The sequence below is a fragment of the Gamsiella multidivaricata genome (assembly GCF_025024155.1).
Source record: "Gamsiella multidivaricata strain RSA 2152 chromosome Unknown BC939scaffold_4, whole genome shotgun sequence".
Classification (NCBI taxonomy): Eukaryota; Fungi; Mortierellomycota; class Mortierellomycetes; order Mortierellales; family Mortierellaceae; genus Gamsiella; species Gamsiella multidivaricata.
In genome coordinates this window covers 33,637-47,500 of record NW_026251712.1, presented here as the reverse complement: position 1 = coordinate 47,500, position 13,864 = coordinate 33,637, and the positions used below count along the sequence as shown (strand labels likewise).

Sequence of the window (13,864 nt, the reverse complement as noted above, 5' to 3'; positions counted from 1 at the left end):
TGCCAATAGGAGCGAAGCCAAATGCGGATCAATATTCATATCTGTCAACGTATGCTAAAATAAAGAGAGGCGCGCGTATGAGTGTGGTAACCCCGTAATAGTCAGGAATATGGTCGATCGAAAGGGGGGCCTCAAAACGTCTTTGTTCAGCACGGGCATTCACTGTTGAGATGATTACCACAACAACTTGCGAGACTAGGAACAGGAACAAAAGCGCTCGATGATTTTCGAATTCTTGGTCGTGCATCCACTTCATTAGAGATGCTCGCTATATTTTGTTATCCAGCAGCAATAAAAAAAACCTCATTAGCATTCTCCATCAGGGTGCCCCAAAAGTCGGCTTTTTGATAAAGTAATAAAAAAAAAAAGGAGGGGGCACTTACGTCCTTTTTAATGACCTCGACAGACTCCATACAGATCGAAAGCATCTCCTGTGTGTCAAACAAGTACGCATGCTGAAGCATCAATGTATTCTTCGACCGATTGACATACATGCGGATATCGCCTGTCTATGGTGACATTCACATACAATAGTGACGTGATGAAAAGAATAGGAGGCCACAGTGAGTGCTACATTAAAGCGAAAAAAGCAGTTGTCAAATGCAACACCATTTAGATCCTGCTCCTACCGTGCTGAGATCATTGAGACCCAGAGGCAATCCTCCGCGTTGCCTTTTGACATCGCGCTCCAGGTTTTTCTCGTTCAGTATGTTGTTATCCACATCATCAAATATACCGATTTCCTCGTTCGGATCCGTAACCGGGGAGGTGTCTCCAAATAGAGAGAGATCTCTAGCATGTCCAAAGAACCCGATAACATGTATAGGGAGGTCGGGCGAGAGACCCAATGCCATGACCCAGTCTAATAATGAGCAGAGTGACAATCAGATTCCGCACCATAATCATACCAAAACCATACAAATAATAATAATAATAATAATAATAATAGTAATAAGTGATTGAGACGGATTCATACTCTCAATATCTTCCTTCATGAACTGGTTCGCAATCCCTTCCCCCATGCTCGTCGCAGAACCCGGTGCTCCCTTTTCGGGTCCAGTAGTTTGGGAGTAGCCATTCGGAGTATGTCGGCTGTGGCCCTGGTTCTGTCCTGAACTTGACGTGCGCGAATGCTGCTGCTGCTTATTTGCAGACGTAGAAATGGGTGGTGGTGGTGGACGAAATGCTGTTGCTGCAGTATTAGTGCCATTGGCACTGGCAGTATTTTCGTTGACTTTCAACGCATGGCCGTTGTTGCCGTGGTGCTGGTTGTTTTGCTGGCCGTTGCTGGCAATGTTGGGAGGCAAGGACAAACCCAAGGAAGAAAAAGACGACGACGACGAAGAAGAAGAAGAAGAAGAAGGTCCTGCTGCTGATCTTGCTCCGCTATGACCTGAATCATGATGAGGTGATGGTTGCATGAAGCGAGTGTTTAATTCTGGTCATCGCCTCCGTTGAAAGAGAGAGTGGGTTGTTTCGTCGGTGGAAATCGCAAACACCATGGGAGCATCTTTTGCTGTGAGCAACAAGGGAGGGTATCACCCTTAATAACTTTATCTGAAACGCAACGTTTCGTAAGTTGGTGGCGTAGGCGAGTACCACAATGCCGCAGTCTTCAGCGTGCCAGCATTGATGCCGAGTTGTATAGCCCTTGGATACATCTGCGTTCTCTCATTTGCGACTAGTCTTCAAGTAGTTTTGGAACTGATTTATTAAAATGTATGAAATATACTAAGTGTGTAATAGCGACATTTAATCCTGTTTGATATCCTTGCTCTCGCCCTCCTTCTTCTCCTCCTCGTCAGTCTTCTTGGTTCCAAGTCTGCGCATGATAGCCAGCACAAACGCCGAACCAATGAACATTGCAATCATCGGGTGCTCACCAGAAAACCTCGTTGCGATCCTAACACGGCCCTGGAGATACCTGAACACCTTCTGCGCAGCCGACAGCATCGACTTGGGAACCAGAACACCCGACTCGATATCCGCAATGTACGTCAGCAAAGCCTCCTGAGAAACCGGCACGCGACGACCATCCAATGCATAGGGGTAAAAGATCTCCTCACGGCTGTTGATCACCAATACCGCTGGCAGATCCTTCTGGTCAAGGTTGAAGGCGCCTCGGACATAGTTTTCCCACCTGGTCGCATCCAGGATTGCAAACCGAAAGGGTTTGCCGCCGATCAAGATGCGCTCCTCGAGAGTGTCGTGGTACTTTTGAGCAGTCTCAATCAGCTCACGTCGAGCGGCGACTGTGTTTTGATTGGAGGGGTCAAAGAGACCGAGTGCGATCCAGCCAGGCTGGCTCAGAACTGGACCAGTGCTCTCGTTGGTGAGTGTAGTAACGAGAGGTGTCTTTGTCTCTGCAATCCATGCCTGAACAGCGCTGGCGTCCGTGAGCGATCCCGTGTATGGGTACTGGCGGTTGTTCTTCAAGGCGACCAATCCTGTGCCAGACACTGAAAGGTGGCGAGCTAGCTCGGCGTCGTCTGATGAGCAGATGGTGGCCTGCTCATAGTAGATCTGCGATTGCTTCTCGATCAAAGCAGTAATCTCTGGGCTGGTCTTGGAGTCATGAATGTAAACGAACGTAACGTCGTTCTTGTCTGTAATATCCTTCAGCTCAGATGCCGTAATGGGCTTGACCGAGGGCCTAGTTGACGCAAAATAAAATGCATACAATCAATATCCCTCTCACAAATGTCATCGTGGAGTCTCCTCCCTATCCACAAGCCAGCGGCGATTTCTTACACAATGGCTCCGAGAGCAAACTCTGACATGCCCTCAACAGAGCGTTGTTTCTTGAACTCGATCGATTGGCCGTGCTGGTGAAGTTTAATAGTGGGGTAACCACGAATACGCTCTCGTCGACAAATGTCTTCGTTCTGCGTGCAGTCGACCTTGGCGACGTTGACCTTGTCCTTCATGGCTTCCGCGAGCTGCTCGTAGATTGGTGCCAAAGCCTTGCAGTGACCACACCATGGTGCATAGTATTCAATCAACCAAGGACCGAACTTTGTTCTCCTGTCGTAGCTCTCCAAGTCCAAGACAACGACTTTGCCGAGAGCATTGACCTTGACCTCGCCGACCTCGTCGGCACTGACGTTGTTGGGCACATTGATGTACTCTGCCGCCATCGCAGCAACAAATTCGTTCATGGCCTCGGTTGTTCTCTCCTTCGTATACTTTGTAACCGACTTGCCTTTGTAGTACCTGTGAAATCGAAAATGAATCATCAGACTAATGCTCATCTACCCTACTGACTTACTGATCGGCATACAACGGGCATGGGCGTTCCACGTGCTTTTTTCACTTACAACTGCATGGTTGGATAGGATACGATATCATTGTCTTCGCAGACATCGGCATTGGCTAAGCAATTGACCTCCGCAAGCTTAAAGCCCTTTGTTCTCTGCCAGTCCTTGTGTTCCACCGCCAACTTCTCCCATGTAGGTGCTATATGGTTGAGGAAGAAAAGATAATGCAGACCAATAGTTAGCAAAAGCAACTGCATCCCCAAAGATCCCCACTAATACACGGCGCCATTCCCAGATGCCTTACCGAGCTTCTGGCTGTGCTTGCACTCTGGTGAATAAAACTTGACGAACCTATGAAAGAAAAATCGTGAGCATGTAAAGTTTTTAGGACACATTGCCAATGAGAGCACCAGACTGCTTGAGAAAGGAAGGAAATAGAAAGGAATAAGTATCTTACGTTGCTCCTTCTGCAATGGTGGCTGCAAAGTCAGATCCTTTGAGTGCCTTGGATGCAGCCGAAGCCTCGGCGCCCTGAAGAGAGGAAGAGCAGACTGCGATAGCAATCGCTGTCGAGAGTATACTGTGGATGAGCATTATGTGTATATAGAGCGTAAGACGGAGAAAGAATAGAAGGAAGGAAGGAAGGAAGGAAGGAAGGAGGGAGGGAGTTGGAGATGGGGAGCAGAAGAGAATGAAGGATGAAGAAAAGGACAGGATGCGCTGATGAGAAATCTCTTTTTGTTCTTTTTTCCTTCGTCTTCCTGAGAAAAAACTAATATCGTGCAACCGTGCAAAAAGATGGCCCATGGAGCCCTTTGGGGTCACACCAACCAACGGCAGGAAATGAAATGGACGCCGCTCATTGGCCACAGCGCCACACTCGAAAAATGAACCTTGGCACACTCGACAGCTCGGAACCGCATCCGATCGCCCAGAAGCTCCCAGGAACTGGTCTGTACCTTCGAACCCTAACTTCCTTTTCCTTGTAATTTCCCATGCTCACTATCTACCCTCCACTTCCGGCGACTGAGCGTGTAGACACATGTCCACTGACAATGGATTCGTAAGGCTATACACCCGCGAAATGGATTCCCAGGAATGATATACCATGCTTGTTCTTTATATTATTATACATTTTTTATTAATGAAATGAATAGGATTGATGAGTCTTGTATTGTTCTGTTGTTTAACGCGAGCTGGCGCTTGCAGTCTTGGTGGCAATCAAAGCAGCCAGTGCTGCGCCGACGCCAGATCCGTCCCTATTAGGTAGTAAAAAAATTTGATTAGCATCTACTCGTGTCAATCGAAACAAAAGGCATAAGAAAAAGACGTGCGAGCAGTCCTTACTTTGCAATGTCTAGCTTGATGATGTCCCTAGCATGTGGTCCCAGCAGTTCAACAAGTCCCTGCTTCATGCGCTCTTCAAAGCGTGGGTAGTGCTCAAACACTGTCCCATCGATTCCGACCTGGATCAGTTCCCTGTTGGCATCCGCACCCTTCGATGCCCCATTCTGATCCACTCTCTCCTCTTCGTGGATGCTCAGCTTCAAGGGGTACCCATGGTTGCGGAGCATGCCCTTATCCAGTCCCTGACGAATCACGGCCGCCGTGGCCATGGCACTCAGACGTGCTGCTCTCGTGCCCACGAGCTGACACACAAACTTGACGATCTCACGATCCGCTTGGGTGTTGATATAGAGATCCAGCTCCTGCTCCAGAACCTGCGCAATGGGAATCAGGCTGCCTGTAGTATCATCCTCAATCGCAGACATGAACTTTGTCTCAAACGACCAGTGCTTGTTGAGTTTCGGGCTGCTGGTTCCCTCAAACAACACGCGCTGGTCAATGAGGTGGAGTAGCACGTTTCGTGTGATCTCACCCAGATACATTCCTGAAATCATCTTTTCAAACACATGCACGCCAGGATTCTGTATACGCACAAGAGAAAATCGATGGAGTCAGATCAAATCAAGAGGTCTGCAAGGCTTTCAATACCGTAATTGCAACATTCCCGACGCTTACGATTGATTCACGGTCCAGCTTGTTGTCAAAGATGGTAACGGGGAGATAATTCTTGTCCTTGTCAAAGTTGCCCCATTCAGTATTAATGATCATCTCGTCAGAGTCGGCATGCATGGTCTTGATGTTATGGGTATTCTCGACGTAGGCACCATTGGTTCCAGTTCCGAAGATGGCGCCGATGTAGGTACCGGGATGAGTGTAAGAGTGTGCCAAAAGGGTTCCGACAGTATCATTGACCAAGGCGGCTAAGAAAGAATAGGAACAACCAACCGGCCCCCATTTAGAGCTCTGGAATGAAAAACACATAAACGTGGACTTTAGCAGACGCAGCAAAGCCATCACCATTGGAATATGGCCGCTTACCAACGTGAACATTGACCTTGTTGCGGTCCAGCGCTTGCTGAAGCAATTTGACAATATCGTTGTCGACAGCACCAGGGCAGTTGAATCCCTTGGTCCAGCGGAGGAGCAGGCCACCGTCGATCGCGGTCTGCGCAACAGGGAACGAGAACGTGAACCCGAGCTCGAGCGACTCGGAGTCTGTGGGATGCGCCACAATTTGTGCGTTGATGTGTTCACTGGTGATAAACTCCTTGATCGAGTTGGCGATAAAGTCCATGAGTTCAGAGACATTAGCTTCCTGGAGGTGCTCCGACACTTTGAAAGCCTTTTGATGGGACTCAAGTTCATGGTTACCCTTGAGGTTAATAAGGCACACGCTATACGATTGAGAATCAAAAATGCGTTAGATACAGATACGATCTTGCTTTTTTTTTTTTTGATGCCATAGAGCCACACCAACAAAGACTAAGAAAAACTATGTGGGGTCTTTTTTTTCAAGTGCCGATAACGAGACTCTGTCAACTCTGCCGCCTTCTGTGATGAAGTATGAAAAACAAAGTTGAACAGGGCACTGATAACGAAGGACAAAGAAAGCCGCCTACACACGGAGCATATTGTTTTTCCAGCTCAACACTATCAAATGCATTCCAGAAAGATAAGAGGGCGGGCAAACGAGACGGAGATGGTGAGGGATGGAGATCGAACTCAATTGATAGCCCTAGTCCCTCAGATCGTCTTGGCCCCCCTCCCCTCCCCCCACAGTTTACCCCGCACCCGCGCCATCGTACTAATAAAATGGTCAGCCCATCGATCCATTACTCATCGCTGTTGTCATCTGGCATTTCTCACGATCAACGAATAATGACAGCGCCTTCAAGGGGGACGAATAAATCATTTCTATCCGTCGAAGGTCTGCATCACCAAATGATATACAAGATTGACGTGAACGACACGAGGAAGGAGTAGCAACAGCCACTGTCCACTGATCCATCTCAAACGCCACCAACCATGTCTGTAAGAATAGCAGCTTCCTTACCGAAGATTGGTGCCGCCAAGATCCAGGGCAAGATAGCTTCCACGCTCGTAACCATTAGGACGTCCAGTGACAAAGGTCGGGACCATGGCGAGGTCGCTCGGTTTCTGTTCAGTGAGACCCACACGCATCTGGTGTACAAACTGTGTGGCCATGGACTCAAGCTGGACAGTCGATACGGTGAAGTCCTCGGCAATGGACTCCAAGATTTGAATCTGTCGCTTGCTCCATTTCGACTGGTTCTTTGGGAGTAATGAGGAATGCATCGTGGTGGCAATGAGGTATACGGTTAGGGTGGAGAGTAAGAAGCGAATAACGGAAAGGTAAGAATTGAAGAAAGAAGAAGAGGCGACCGATGGTACCTGGTATGGGTTTTTATGACGGAGAGATATCTCCTCACGTATGATGTCAGTTGCACCGGTGCCTGTTCTATCACATATGTTAGTTACTTTTTGTTCTGCGCCCATAGCAGAAAACGACCCTGAACATTGACGATGCACTGGCCTGTTTCTTGTCCTGGCCTAGCAATACACATGCATGACACACTCGCACTCACGCCAACAACATTGCATGCCTTTACCACACACCACTCTCGGCCCATGGGCCACACAGGAACCAGGGAAAGAGACTCGCGTTTGCTCACTCTGCGATCATATTTTTCTCCTTCACTACGTAGCGGATCCCAAACTCTATTGCAGCCGTCCGCAGGAACACGCACGGCTGTTTACTTCGTCTTTACGCGTCTTGCAGTGGCAAACATAGCATGTCGATACCCTTACTCTCACGTCCAAGTCGCTTCGGTTGCTTCAATTGCTTCAATTACTTCGACGGCTCATCCCACACGCACCCGGGGGGATCAAAACAGCTCATCCTCCTTTGTCCATGCAAGACCAGCCAAATACCGCGACGTACCTTTTCTATACCAACAGCACTTGGTCATGTCAGCATTGAACGTATTTTCTTCATGATGACTCAAACAGGGGTCGATACGCCTCATCCAGTCGACCAGCAATGGGCCAAGAGAATAACAGCACACAGAAGCACGCCCACGCATCGCTATCCCTGGAACTGCTGCCAAATGTCTCGGCCAATCTGCGGTAATGCATGTCTAAAGATGGATTCCAGTTCTAGCCCTTTTCGTCTTTGTTTGTGTCTTCGTCTCATATTCAAGTGTCAACTTGTCGCAAGTCCTCTGCCCTCGTCTTATACAGCAATAACGACTATAAAGACGTCCTTCTTTTTCTTCTCTTCTTGCGACTTCAAATCCTACTCCATACATCTGTTTTCCATATCGCTTTCCTGACAGACCCACACTCCACAATGTCGGGCGACACTCTTCAGCAAGCCTGCCAGAGTTTCAATACGAACCTGGCCCGTTACCCTATTATGGCCGTTGGTCTGCCCTTGATCGGCGGCTTTCTCTCCGCGGTTCCCTCGCATCGTCATGTCCAGAACTACTACGAGACCTTACGGAAGCCAAGCTGGGCTGCTCCCTCTTGCGCCTATGTTCCCGCGTGGACTGTTCTTTACCTCTCTGTCGGCTATGCCTCCCACTTGGTTGCTCTTCGCACTGGACCTAACACTATTCCCTCGATCCGCGGCATGGCCAAGACTGGCTTGGGAATCTATGGAGTGAACATGGTTTTGAACTTTGCCTGGTCGCCCCTAATGTTCTGGAAGAAAAAGATTGGCGCTGCCCTTCTCACTGCCGGTGGATTGACTGTAAGGCCTTTTTGCTCTTTGATGTCATTGCGCGGTGTTTTACCTCTCTGTAGAGACTTGGCGGGTGAATGTTGGAGCTGCAGTAAGAAAATTCAAGAAGTTATTTCTCGTGTGCAATTCGTCTGGGCGGTCGGTCATGTTGTGCTTGTGGCCAATAGTCCAATATACAGTTCGTTCTAATGCACGATTCTACATGGCACACACACCTCTGCATGCTTCTGTTTTAGCAACACAGCCCCCAAATTCTGCTCTGCCTTGTGGTCTGCAAAGAAACTAACCCCGCAATACATGAATTTTATCTCTAACCGTCTATCACTGCACATAGGGCTCGTCTGTTGCTCTTGTCTACTACTTCTTCAAGGTTGACAAGCATGCTGGATACCTGACCATCCCTTATGTTGCTTGGCTTGGATATGCAACCGCTTTGAATTATGATATCTGGCTCAAGAATGCTCAAGGCCCTGCTGCTGATCATGCCCGCAAGCTGGGCAAGGACGTCAATGAGGCTGCTAAACATGCCAAGGGCGATATTAAAGATGCTGCCAAGCACATGAAGGAGGAGGCCAAGGACGCTGCACGCTCCGTTAACAAGCACACTAAGGATAATGTCAACGACGTTGCGGACAAGGTCGACAAAGAGCTCCACTAAGAAGACATCGTCTGACTCTACAACGCACATTAGGGGGTTTCCTTTCAGCTGCAGCGCCCGCTTTGTTACTTGTTTTTTTTTTTTGCAATTCTTAACAAGAGAATGGTTATATGTATACAAATCTTTTGGAATAAAACTAATGGTATAATGTAGACATTCATGGGCAGGGAAAGTAGTGTAAACCTGGTCCCTAATGGTGTCACCGAGAAGGCAACAACGTTTGAGCAAGGCTGCCACGGTCGACATAGAAATGTCTACAACTGCGCGCGCATTTTTCCGCACCCCTTTCGTCCCTCCTGCGTTGAGCTGGCTCTCTTGCGGCCAAGAGATTGAGCTTGGCTCGGTGTGGCGCTGATCGAAGGCTTTTTTTTGGCTGCTAATGCTGGCGCTGGTGTTGCTTGTGCTGCTTGTGATTGAGTACCTTTTCTTCTGCTGGAGAGTCGTCCAGGTAAAGAACCGAGTTTGAGGAAGTCGTAAAACTCTCCCAGTTTACGCTCGACAACAAGGTGTGCCTTGTCGTCCGGTAGCGCATGATGAATATGCGTAGCAAAGGATGGAGAAAATGCATGCCTGTACGTCGACAAGACGCTTACGGCCGGGTTCAAAGGTGTTGAAGAGAGCTGTGTGTTGATAGAATAGAGCTGCTTCGTAGCCTTTTCCTTCTAAGAAAGGGCCACAAGCCCAGAATGCCCATTGCGAAGCAGAGAAAGAAAAGGTTCCGTCAGAAACGATAGCGAAAGATGAGAACAGAAGTGTTTTTATGAGAATAGGAAGAAAGGAAGGCATGTTGGTCTCAGACGACTGTACTAAAAGGGTGTAAGGCACTCATGCCATGTACCTTCGCGTTTTTTTTCCAGGGGGAACGTGCGATTACTTGCATGCGCCGACTATGTCAGGAACAAAATTCCGTGTAAGCGTTTACATTGGGTTGCACGGATCTTCGATGTTTTCGAGATCAGATATACACCCGATCGTGCGACGGTCAGAACGGTCAAGGCACCATGGACAACAATGACCTTCCTGTGCCAGCATATGTTCCCCCGAACGTTCAACGCCAAGGAGCGGGGAGCGAGGAAGCGAAAGTAAAATACGATGCAAGGCTCAAGGAACTCTGGGTCACGATGGAAAACTGGATCATAAGAGACGTGAGCAGGAAGTGCGCCTTGGACTATATGCGGGCTACCGTAGCACTCTTGAAGGGAATGAATGAGATAGATTGATGCTGGGCATAGGCGCCAGTGATTATCCTGTATTTCCACTAAATGATTTTCCACCGGCGGAATGACGTCGCCTGTGGGGGATGTGCTGTGAAGTCCACAGCTACAGGCCCAGGAGCCCAAAAACGCGCATGAGGCACGAGAGGTTGGGGCAAAAAGGAGAGCACAGCCAAATCCACACACGTTTCAAACACCTCTTCTTCCTCGACCCTCTCGACCTACTTGACCCTCTTCGACCTCTTCGACTGCCCGGTGAAATGGAATCCCTCAACAAGAAGTCAACCCCGATCAGTTTTGCGGCCGTTGCTGGCAAGGCACCTGCCTCAGCCGTTGCCCCATCTGCTGCTGCTGCTGCCGCTGCTTCTGGAGGGGCCAGCGCTGGAGGTCCATCAGGAGCAGGGGCTGCATCCAAGAACGGGAGTAGCGCACCCAGCAACCAGTCCTCAGTCACGCAGGGATCCCAATCAGCCGCTCCCGGCTCAGCTTCTGGAGCAGACAAGGCAGGAACTTCGGGATCAGCATCTGGATCAGCATCCTCCGGCAGCATCGACTGGATCGTCGGATTGCATGTCAAGGTCGTCACCCAGGCGGATGAGATCTTTGAGGGCCAGATCTATGCTTACGACGTGACCATGAACTGCCTCGTACTTCATATCATACTCGTGGTCAACACACTCATTTTTTTCTTTCCGTATTTTGGCATTTGGGTCTTCTGTGTTTTGTGCCGTTGCGATGCTTTGCTTTACTGGTGTTTGAAACGTTGTTTCTCGATGGGTTTATCTTGCATGGAATATTCAACCAGTCTGTCTGGTTACTATCATACCATCCAAACGATCTGCTAAGCAGATCATCTCTATTATCCTTAACTCCGCGACGACATGCTTCTTTTTCTTTTCTTTTTTTTTTGTTTGCCTCTTTCCTTTAATCACAACACAGTGCCCATCTGTCCAGACGGTTCCTGCTACGACAACCCCCGCCGTCTACTACAGTCCTTCACTCGGAAACGCCGGTAGTGCGCCTCGACTTAAATACGACTTCAGGATTCTAAAGATCAACTACATCAAAGAAGTCACGCCCTTGCCTTCTGAATCGACATCAGCCAGCGGTGGTGCCGTCAACCCAGCAGAGGCCACCGACACTGATAAGGGAACGAAAGAGGAGGACAAGAGCAACACTAATAGCGCCAGGGCAAACAGCGTCTATGCCACGGCATTACCGGCTGTCGGATTTGTTCATTTGGACAAGATCCAACAGAGGGAACAGCAGGCCATTAGGGAGGCACAGGCGGCTGCTGCACGCATCGGTGTCGGTGTCTCGAGTATTGGACAGGATATTTTCGATGCCCTAAGCAAGACGTATGTATTCTCTGGTGTTCATCATGTATTTGTGCAACAGTTTCATTACAGAATGCTAATATGGACTCTTATCCTTCTCTAATGCTAGATTGCCATGCCGATGGGCAAAGGATTCGATTGTGGTCATGGACGAGGTTATTATTGCTCCACCATACGAGCCGGAAAATTGCAAGGCTAATGCCTCCTCATCATACACTCTTGCGCGCGTCAAGAAAGTGGTATGTATCTTTTTCTCGTTCCAATGCTCATGTGTTAAGTATGCCTCTACAAATTTGCTCCGCGCTGTTCATCCGTCTTATACCGATTCTTCTTTACCGCTTCTTTCCTGGCATTGATAGTTGGAAGGGGAGAGAATGCGTTTGGCCAACGGGCGTAAATAAGAAACGTGCGAATAAAATAATTGATACCATATCAGTACACGTTGCCCCGTTAAAGTGTTCTCAAAAAAAAAAGAGTGGCAATTCCTACTCAGCGCACCAATGTGTTCTTCTGTAATTAATATTATTATTGAAATATATGAGCGGCGATCTATAACTCATCTTTAATCTTGCTACCGGTCAGAATGCAGGTCTCTGGGTACGACGCATGCAGCAGCTCAACTGCGCGGTCAACGATCTCCCACTCATTATCCTCAGGTGCATCGGACCTGTTCCTGCTCTGCTGAAGTGTCTCACACCATGGACCGACATCGATGCCGACCTTGTCAACGATCACCATTGTCTCTTTGAGGGTTTCATTCCTGTCGTCAACGTCTCCGCCCCCGGGAACCGTAGCGTCCTCGTTATTGGTGCTCACAAACTGCATATCAGGGTCTGCGAAATCTCTCATGATGTTGACACACTTGCGTTTGAAGAGTGCATCGGTGCTCTTGCTGTAGACCTCTGCCAATCGCGAGATATCCTCATCCTGAATAAAAGCGTTGCTGCTGCCACGGACAAGACTGCCATAGGCAAAGATCAGACGACGAAGAACCTGCTTGTCTGATTCGGTCTCGAGTCGTGCGAGGAGGAACTTGTGAAGGTTGGCCTTGAATGCAGCACTCTGAGCCTTTTCGTGGTTCTTTAATAATAATAAAAAAGAAGGAGAGAAAACGCTGTTAGGATTGTACATGCCAAAGAAAACGGGATACATTGATATAGACTTCAAACAAGCTTGTACCTGAACAGCGGTACCGATGGTAAGTGCAGAATTGGAACGAACGAATCGTGCATCCTGGCATTCGGCGTCAGTTTTTCCTCCACAGTGCAGATGACCGACCAATGCCTTCAAACCCTCGCCCTCCGACAGTCGTAGTCCAAAATCCATATCGCTCGCCAGATCTGCCAATACCTCTAATGCATCAAGGACGAGGGTATTATCTTTGCTTGACTTGACAATGCTCAATTGCTCTGTGAAGGTCTGGTGATGACTCTGTTGACCCAATGGTACGACTGGTGGTTCCTGTTGCTTTTGATCTTGGTTTTTGAGATGTGCAAGTTCCGGAATAGAATCGAAGGCTGTCTGCAGGTTTATCCGGCTATTCTTTTCCAGTTCTGCAAAGTCGGGTTCGCCATCGAGTTGGGCGTCGATGGGTGGGGGCATGCTGGCAATATGGTTGTTCGATCCGATTTGATGTTGAACTGTTCCAGGGGTTTCTGTGTCGACAACGAGGATGGAGTTGGTGATATCTTTGTTCTGAACATCCTCGGGGTCCATGAGTTTGGCGTACTTTTTGTGCGTTTCAAAGTCCATCTGTACATGAAGACCTAATAAATAATGAAAGATCGAACATGAGTCGTTAGCACATCTATTACCGGACTTATTCAAAGATCGACCTGTGGGATATTCATTATTACCACTTGGGATCTCTTGGCCCTCAAGAACCTCCTGGAACTCTGTAGTGGGTCGAAATACTCTTGCGTAGCAGGCGCCATTATTACAAATGACCTCGGGCCTGGTGTTGACAGCTGCTTGGTTAGCAACGTTGGCTAGGGCCAAGGCTGCACAGAGTCCGAGGACAAGAGTGAGTTTTGAGGTGATTCGTGCCATGGTTTTGTGTGAATGAAGGTCGCCAAGGGGTGTGGTATGTGTGGAGATGAGAAAGAGGAGGATAAAAGCAAGATGAGAAGGGAGAAGGGGGGGTTTTATGATGGGGTCCCAGGCCAACACCGACTGGTCCCTCAAGGGATTTTCAACGTGGCACTGTCGTTGGGCTGCCAGCACATTTTGTCGCCACCAATCCCAACCTTCAATGTGACGTGTCAAACCAGGGCCCACTGGCCTGCGAG

The 13,864-nt window shown here is 48.7% G+C and overlaps 7 protein-coding genes across 7 annotated transcripts in view; 2 read left to right on the top strand and 5 right to left on the bottom strand.

Annotated features, from left to right (window-relative positions):
• The window catches only part of BC939DRAFT_184065 (uncharacterized protein), a 2,604-nt gene extending 2,396 nt beyond the window's left edge, over positions 1 to 208 (bottom strand). The window contains exon 1 of the mRNA XM_051550472.1: positions 1 to 208. This exon is cut by the window's left edge and continues 285 nt beyond it. Coding sequence (XP_051416844.1) covers positions 1 to 39 — 39 coding nt within the window. The 5' untranslated portion in view covers positions 40 to 208.
• The window catches only part of BC939DRAFT_184083 (uncharacterized protein), a 1,684-nt gene extending 18 nt beyond the window's left edge, over positions 1 to 1,666 (bottom strand). The window contains exons 1-4 of the mRNA XM_051550473.1: positions 977 to 1,666; positions 630 to 862; positions 384 to 505; positions 1 to 268 (exon numbers count right to left, since the gene is read on the bottom strand). The exon at positions 1 to 268 is cut by the window's left edge and continues 18 nt beyond it. Of these exons, the coding sequence (XP_051416843.1) occupies positions 464 to 505; positions 630 to 862; positions 977 to 1,421 (720 nt within the window). The 5' untranslated portion in view covers positions 1,422 to 1,666 and the 3' untranslated portion in view covers positions 1 to 268; positions 384 to 463. The remainder of the gene's footprint in view (positions 269 to 383; positions 506 to 629; positions 863 to 976) is intronic.
• Positions 1,667 to 1,752: 86 nt separating this feature from the next.
• On the bottom strand, positions 1,753 to 3,851 carry BC939DRAFT_498810 (thioredoxin-like protein; the record flags this gene model as incomplete). Its single annotated transcript, XM_051559865.1, has 5 exons — positions 1,753 to 2,653; positions 2,752 to 3,213; positions 3,321 to 3,456; positions 3,562 to 3,608; positions 3,715 to 3,851. 5 exons carry the CDS (start codon positions 3,849 to 3,851, stop codon positions 1,753 to 1,755), a joined length of 1,683 nt encoding a protein of 560 aa, XP_051416842.1.
• Positions 3,852 to 4,410: 559 nt separating this feature from the next.
• BC939DRAFT_436784 (uncharacterized protein) lies at positions 4,411 to 6,972 on the bottom strand. The gene is made up of 5 exons (XM_051553621.1): positions 6,658 to 6,972; positions 5,643 to 5,998; positions 5,280 to 5,524; positions 4,605 to 5,185; positions 4,411 to 4,516 (listed from the first exon to the last, which is right to left on the bottom strand). The coding sequence occupies exons 1-5, from the start codon at positions 6,918 to 6,920 to the stop codon at positions 4,444 to 4,446; spliced, it is 1,518 nt and encodes a 505-aa protein (XP_051416841.1). The 5' UTR covers positions 6,921 to 6,972; the 3' UTR covers positions 4,411 to 4,443.
• Positions 6,973 to 7,795: 823 nt separating this feature from the next.
• On the top strand, positions 7,796 to 9,171 carry BC939DRAFT_436779 (TspO/MBR family-domain-containing protein). The gene is made up of 2 exons (XM_051553620.1): positions 7,796 to 8,376; positions 8,702 to 9,171. The coding sequence occupies exons 1-2, from the start codon at positions 7,975 to 7,977 to the stop codon at positions 9,023 to 9,025; spliced, it is 726 nt and encodes a 241-aa protein (XP_051416840.1). The 5' UTR covers positions 7,796 to 7,974; the 3' UTR covers positions 9,026 to 9,171.
• A 1,234-nt stretch (positions 9,172 to 10,405) lies between these two features.
• On the top strand, positions 10,406 to 12,010 carry BC939DRAFT_524946 (anticodon-binding domain-containing protein). Its single transcript, XM_051561290.1, has 4 exons — positions 10,406 to 10,893; positions 11,177 to 11,597; positions 11,686 to 11,815; positions 11,936 to 12,010. Exons 1-4 carry the CDS (start codon positions 10,500 to 10,502, stop codon positions 11,975 to 11,977), a joined length of 987 nt encoding a protein of 328 aa, XP_051416839.1. The 5' UTR covers positions 10,406 to 10,499; the 3' UTR covers positions 11,978 to 12,010.
• A 73-nt stretch (positions 12,011 to 12,083) lies between these two features.
• Positions 12,084 to 13,864, bottom strand: BC939DRAFT_524945 (uncharacterized protein). The gene is made up of 3 exons (XM_051561289.1): positions 13,433 to 13,864; positions 12,756 to 13,342; positions 12,084 to 12,656 (listed from the first exon to the last, which is right to left on the bottom strand). Exons 1-3 carry the CDS (start codon positions 13,623 to 13,625, stop codon positions 12,126 to 12,128), a joined length of 1,311 nt encoding a protein of 436 aa, XP_051416838.1. The 5' UTR covers positions 13,626 to 13,864; the 3' UTR covers positions 12,084 to 12,125.